Source organism: Odontomachus brunneus, unplaced genomic scaffold, assembly GCF_010583005.1.
Source record: "Odontomachus brunneus isolate Ranch 3 - 2012 unplaced genomic scaffold, Obru_v1 Obru_scaffold_083, whole genome shotgun sequence".
NCBI lineage: Eukaryota > Metazoa > Arthropoda > Insecta > Hymenoptera > Formicidae > Odontomachus > Odontomachus brunneus.
The window spans coordinates 346044-353697 of NW_022639533.1; the positions used below are offsets into that span (position 1 = coordinate 346044).

Sequence of the window (7654 nt, forward strand, 5' to 3'; positions counted from 1 at the left end):
CAAAAAGAACAGGAAAAAAGGATATTCGTTCAAAATCACTACTGTGTTCTTTGCTTTTTATTGTGTGTAACATTTACGTGCGATGCCTTAAGACAGAAAGAACAAAATGCAACTTTTCAACTTTTTATAGATTGTATCACACCCTGATAACGTTATACATAATATTCATACATTTGATTGCAATCCAAGTACACATGTAACATAAGATGCCCAGATAGACGTATTTCGATATATTATCTGCTTAGTGACTAGCATAAATATGCGAAATACTCATATAACTGGTTTATTATAGGTATATAAAAGAAGTCACACCCCTGATACCATAAAAATTATTGCTTATTTTGCCGGGAAGGGAGCATAATTAATTCGGAATTGTTGCAGTAATAAGAAATTAATGTTTTGGTGAAAATTATAATATAACATATGGAGTATTTCTTCAAACAGGCGTATTTTAAACACGCTATGTTGTTACAATAATGCCCCAAAGTATACATTAAAAGTTTGCATTTCCGTCTGTCTGGACAATATCAAACTATACAGATTGCACAACGTGCAGGTAGATTTTAAGTTGTGTGTGACAGTGCAATATGAATTAATGCACACCCATTGAAAAATGTGAGCACGATAAGAATGTTACGTGAACGTTTTCGCGCATTTTTTTTCTGGAAATACGCATCGCGCCTGTATCTACCAAACTACAAACTATTTATTAGAAAGAAGAACGATCTAGATTGAATTTGTTAACGTCGTTTCATACCTTGCTCACATATCTCGTCAATAGACAGAGAGAAAACGTGAAGATATATACAGAAATATACATATATAGCGAGACAAGCGGTATATCTATACATGTGCATCAGCGTACTTACCTTTTCTACTCTATTGTGCAGTTTCTGTAGAACATCTTCACATCGCTGCAGCGTTTCAATTCGTAGCCTGCTTTGACAAGAATATTTTACATAAATATGAAAGAAGATCTTGAATCGTAGATTGTATATAATATTCTTTGCTATACTCTACTTTAGGACAACGTTAACTATAGAGCAGCTATCAACTGTTTACAATTGCATTGCGCTGTTGAATTTTGAAATGGTAATTGTGAATCATTTTTAATATATAAATCATATAATTAACAAGTTCTATACCGTGCAATCCGTGCATGTTCTATACCGACACAAGAGCAGTATATTTGCAACGTTTGGCCATAATTTAAATGTAACGCATGTATATGTGCGTGATTGTATGTAAGTTTTTGCTTAACATACTTTCGCTTGCTATTCGATAATATCCCATGTAGACTCTGCATTTTCTGTAACTGAATCTCCCGAGATTTGTCCTTAACGTTTTGTAGCCTCTCGATCATCGCTTCCAAGAATGGAATGTACTTTTGCATTTCTGCAAATTTCTTGTCGTATTCATCCATCTCGTTCGTTGTATTCGGTCAACCTGCGTTCAGATAAAAAAACGTTTTTTTTCTCTTTTCCCTTATCAAATTAATCATCACTGCGCGTTTATTTAACTTATAAGTAGTCATTTGTTGTGCTTATAAAATAAAAAAAACAATTTGGTCTCAAGAATTACTTCTCGGAAATTGGTGCTTTGTGTACGCATAGTGAGATAGAGGAGACAGAGAGAGATCAATAACAACGATGAGAATGAGTATTCCATTGCCGTCATTATTATCAATATTTCACGTAGCGCATTGATCCTCGTCGAGACACTTACGTCCACACAATTATCGTTGTACATGGTAGGACGTGACACCTCAATTACTACGACTCGACTGAAACTCGGCATAGTTAAATGCAATTTTTGTTCTTAATTGTCAATTTGTATAACTTTTGATTAGACCACGGGGAGATAGATGCATTCTTCGCTGTCAACAGAGCCTTGAAATCTCTTCACGGACAATCCAATGATGATTTACTCGCGCATCTCAAATACGCTTCAGCCTTAAGAGAAGCAGAGAGGCAATTCGATAAACGCCATCCCTCGCAGATGTTGTTACTCTTGTCGTTCGTCGTGCTAGTGCTTCTATGAACCACTGGATCTACGTTCGGTTGTGCATAAACAGCATACGCATGTAAACAACAAAATTCTTACATACCAATAAACGCAATTGTATCGTCGATCAGATTCTATTTGACGTAAAATATTGCATATAGTAAGATATCCTCTTCGCTGAATCTTCACGCATCGATAAGTTTTATGGCAGGATACATAGCGGAGAAAAAATGTTGTAAATGTTAGTTATAAAAATGTCGTGTTTTTGTCGTACACTATTATTACACAATTATTTTCGTTTAACGAATATATGTGTCACATAGCGATATCAAGCTATTCAATTTATGCAGTTTGCATAAGTCTTCTTTTTTTCTCTCTTCCTCCTATTCCTCCTCCTTCTCTTCCTTTCCGGCCGATATTGAGCTGCGTTTTTGTGATATACAATATATTACACAATAATTGCATGAACGTCGTTTCTTCCTCTAAATGTAGATCGCGGATACTATGAATATCCAAGTCACTTTAAATAAATTATGCTTCTTTTATATATGTATACACAAAAAGCCGAAAGCTGGAGAAAGTGTACATCGGCGAGCGTCCAAGCTTCGTCAAAGGGACTGAATGAATACATGTCGTACTTCGACCAACACGTACCCTCGTTCTGACGATCGATTATTTTCCGACGATACTCTCTGCACGCTTTGTCACCACCACCTGTGCTTGTAATGTGTACGGGGTGAGCTATAAGTCACACGTTGCATTGGATTTAATGAGTGATCTTCCTCTCGTCCTGTTCTATCAAACAATTCGGCTAAATTCAAAGTCGCGAAGAACATTCGCTCCTACACGAAAACGAAATTTTAGCTCGTGAACAGAGATCACATGAAAAACTCGTTAACGAGAAATATCTCTGTTACTGTTATTTAACAGAAAACATTCGTCTCAATATCCAGTTGCATTAAAACTCGGTTGAGATAACTGAAAGCAATTGAATAAAAACTGAGCAACTGAGTAAAAACATCCTGCGGGAATCTTTCTGTTTCTACAACCGAATTTTTCTATCTAATTCCCGCATCTGATCTGAGCAACAGAAAATTCAGTTATACGGAGTTGTTTTCTCCGTGTACAGAGTATCAATTTGTGCAAAAGCAGCTTTATTCGTCGTAATTTTTAATTTTGTTTTCAATTCAAATTGTATTTTACACTTGGTGCGATTGTCTTGTAATATATCGCTTTGCAGTCAATTTCGCACTAAATACTCGTCGCTTTCATGACTTTGTATTTAGAATTATCACATTATTTTCCATAAAAGAAAATATATACTATAATCATGTATTTACAAAATTTTGGAATTTTTACAAATTCGCTATTTATAGGACACCATGTATATAGTACACGCAGTCGCATTAGGCGTACGTACTAACGCAAGTAATGCGATATCCCTAGTGTATATGTGTTTCACGATAATAGTAAACTTTTTCACCATAACTATAGCTAATCATGGTAGTACTGCAGGGGTAAAAAGAGATGGATATTGATCCAATCAACCCCTTCGCACCCGGTGGTGGAGTGCTTGTGACACGAAAAGAACAATTTTCTTTCAATAAAAATTATTCCGTATAATAATTTGGTTTAAAAACTTTAAAGTCTTAGAGCCGGCTTTTTTCAATAATAATTTAAACTTAGATTTTTACTTAAACTCTGTTTAAACAAAACAAACGCATTGTTTGAATGGAGTTTAAACTTGAATCCAAGTTTAAACTGTTATTGAAAAACCGTGCCTTAAAGTTTTAGTTGTGTGATAATACAAGTTAATTAACTGTATTTTTTGTATTTTTTGCGAGAATAACACGTTACAACATATATCCTTGCTCCAGTAATGATAAAATTATCAAAAAATATTTATTGTTCAAACAAGCGACATTTATATACATTTCATTAAAGCAATATAAAAAGTGACGCCAAGTTAACCTACAATGCCCAGAAGATATCGAAGAAAGTATATATATATACATATATACATATATATAATATATATATATATATACTTATATATATAAGTATATATATACTTATATATATAAGTATATATATACTTACTATATATAAGTACACACACACACACGCGCGCGCGTGCACGCACGCACGCGCACACACGCACACACACACATTTTCTTCGATATCTCCCGGGCATTGTAGGTTAACTTTTGCGTCACACTTTTTGTATTAATTTTTGTTTTAATGAAATGTATATAAATGTCGCTTGATTGGACAGTAAATATTTTATGATAATAAAAGTGTATATATATATATATATATATATATATATATATATATATAAATTAATATAATATTAATGATATTGTAAAATAAATAATAAATTAATTTTTTTATATTCATAAATTCTTCCATTTCTTTATTTCAATATAGAACAAAACGTGAGATTTGTTTAAAAAAACCCATCATATAATGGTTTCAGTAAAAAGTAATACACAATTCGCATACTCTTGCGTTTACTGTTCTACTTGTGGCGATAAGATACAATCTTGCGTGAGAGAGCGAGTGGGTCGCACAATATATTCCGGAAACGCTATTCAACTTGTGTGAATCCGCACGCAATATACATAGTGAGCATATATATATTTTATATTTCGTATATATCTTATATTTGAATATTGCAAGGATCCAATATCTTGGGAAATTCTGTGTATATTCACATTCTTTATGAAGAAATTTCATTCTTCTGCCCCTCCCCTCTTTCTCTCTCTTTTCCACACCTTGAGTAAACTTTAATATAATTTGAATACCATTATTATCAATACGTTTAACACGAAAAAGCAGCACGATAAGATGACGTCTATTGAAACGCCATCGTATTTCAAAATTTTGTGTAAGCACTTTGTGTACACATCTATCGTTTTGTCTGTAAAACTGCACTTTAGCACAATTTTATGTGAACTCCGATGAAGACACTCGCGTAAAATCTGCTTGAAAACGAAACTCATATTAGATAAATAAAGGACAAAATGGAAGAGAAGCCATGAAAAACAAATTCAGCTAAAATTGTCCTTGAAATTATCAAAAGAACGTGGCAGCTTCTGATTGGACATAAAATCAATGTAAGGCATAAGTTCAGAGCAAATGAGTCATCGAAGTGCACAATGAGGTAGTTGAAATTGTGGACTTTGATAACCTCAAGAGACACTTTCGACGAGTGTCTCTCGGGGACGTGTAGAGTATCAGTCTGTATGAGCGATTCAACTGCTCAGATTCGTCGTCGCGACATAATTTGTACGGAACACGAGTAAGTTTTCGCATACATACCGTCAGATATGTTTAGACCTTAATAATCGAAACCACCACAATACGGTCTATTACGTTGTTACACCGTGTGTGAGAGATGTTCTTCTATTATATCGCGTTTCTCTTTCACACACACTCTCTTTCTCTCTCTCGCTCTATTCACTCTGCTTCTTTCTTCCTTTCTATTTTCTGTCTCTCTTTTCCTCCGTCACGTTTTACTGCGCATCTACCGTGTGTAGTTTCACGATTTCGTGAGGTGGAAGAGAGACAGCAAACGGAGTCGCCAGTGGAAGTTCAACGTTTTCGATAGATGGCGCGAGTATGTGAACGTGACAAATATGGCGGCGTATATAGGTAGGTTTCAGCAGTTAGGGAGCTGCATAGCTCGACATCAAGGAATTTCGATTTTTCGTGATGACGTGAGAACTAAGCTCTGCTCTGTGAGTGATCTACTTCTGAGAGATTCTAAAACTTCTAACTCCTCGATATTCTGAGTTTGTCTTCTTAATGCGTTTATTCCTTCCGTGACACAGTATCACGTTCTGCACTCAAGGTCGAGACCTTAGTTTCTGGCATATCCGACTTGCTTTTCACACACACAAATGCAACAAAATAACCGATAATAATTTTATACCGTCGAGGGTAAGAGCCGCTCATGTGACCGTTAGTGACGACGAAGGATGCGCGACTGTCGAATAACGTTAAGGTAGCTCGTTACTTGTCTCGATTTCCGTTTCGGAAGTAGGCAGCGCTGTCAATCGGACTGTTCCGAATGTTCAACTAAACAAGATGGCTAGCCGAAAACTCAATACTCTCGAAGTTAGACATGACAATACTGATACACATAGATTTTCGTTGGAATTGAAACCTGCTTGCCTTGTGAATGTTCCGAACAACGTTACGAAATTAAAGTATCGGAGTTCCACTAGTGCGGAAAATATTTGGCGACATATCAAAGCGTCCGAGATTCGCCAATATGACGCATACGATTACGGTAAAATTACAGTTCAATAGCTGCTACTAAAACGGCAAGAAGGTCGAAGAGTTTGAATCGATAAGCGCGAAAACCTCGAGGATATCGGGCTACCTAATCTCTTTACCGGAGAGAAAACACAAGATCCACTGTTTCTTAACATTTAGACAATCCGAGATCGCGTTCAGACGAACGATTCCTACAGTGAATGTGAGCAAATGCTGGCGAGTAAAGACGAGCAGCTGCATAGCACGATCACCAGGCTTACCTACGATCGAGTTATCCCTCCTCCTCCCTCTCCCTCTTTCTCCCTCTCTCTCTCTCTCTCTCTCTCTCTCTCTCTCTCTCTCTCTCTCTCTTTCTCTGCTCTGTCTCGGTCTCTCTGGGTAGCTAGGGCACTAGTTTGCCCAAGTGTATTGTTCCGAAATAAAGTGTCTATCGCCGTCTGCATGGAACTGTTGTTAAACAAAATCATAATCTCATAGTAACTGCTCGTTTAACCGGCACGTTTCAGGAATAAAAAATTGTTTCATGTCGAAAGATATATTCGTAGTCGAGAAAAATCGTTAGCCAATCAATCGAACGAGTAAAAACAAAGCTATTTAGTCACTATAATTGTGCTAAACGCGACTACTGTCAGGTATACTCGATTCTAAATAATCGAAGAAAGTATACGCAGAAATAGCGCATGCTGCGAACGCTAAATATGCCACGTGACGCCCACAGAAGTAATTATGGTCGACAACACGTCACTCGTTACGTAAACCGTGTCACTAACGTAGAATGACAATAAAATTTTCACCAGCCTGATATTACGAGAAAATCTGCCGCCTCTTTCTCTCTCTCTCCCTTCTCCTCCTCCTCTTCCTCTCTCTCGCCGAGTTATTTCACGATTCGCGGTGACACCGAGATAAAAAGCGACGAACTCCGCTTGCCTGTCTACACGCGGAATGCCGTAAAATCTCTCTTGCCAGAACTACACAAGATCCGAGCTAGACGGAGTCGTGCTCGTTTGTCGAACAATGGCGACTGCATGTAATAATGATAACAATAATTGCGATCACTTCCCCAAGTACGCGAGCTACGATGGCGACGGGAAAGAGGTACGATCTCTCGTAATTCGTAAGAATGAAGCTCAGCACCAAGGGAGTCGACGATCTTTCTCGAGTTGCGTTCCAGACGCGAATCCGAGAGGCGACGAAAGACTTTACTCCGGAACAAATCTCCGAGCCTTTAATTCGCTTGGACAGGCACCTCTCGATTGAACGGTCACGATTGGCGCAATTGTCGGTTCCTTTCTAAAATTATCACGGACAGAGAGAGAGAGAGAGAGAGAGAGAGAGAGAGAGAGAGAGAGAGAGAGAGAGAGAGAGA

General features: G+C 37.2%; 1 protein-coding gene across 11 annotated transcripts in view; it reads right to left on the bottom strand.

The window, feature by feature from the left end:
- The window catches only part of LOC116847852, a 31515-nt gene that overhangs the window by 20380 nt on the left and 3481 nt on the right, over window positions 1-7654 (bottom strand). For 5 of the 11 annotated variants that reach the window (XM_032823303.1, XM_032823313.1, XM_032823302.1 and 2 more), the window contains 2 exons: window positions 1266-1446; window positions 870-939 (listed from right to left, as the gene is read on the bottom strand). In XM_032823303.1, the coding sequence (XP_032679194.1) occupies window positions 870-939; window positions 1266-1423 (228 nt within the window). In that variant the 5' untranslated portion in view covers window positions 1424-1446. Of the gene's footprint in view, window positions 1-869; window positions 940-1265; window positions 1447-1725; window positions 3982-5328; window positions 6527-7086; window positions 7589-7654 lie in introns of those variants that run through there. The other 6 variants (XM_032823314.1, XM_032823312.1, XM_032823309.1 and 3 more) reach the window with 5 other exon arrangements.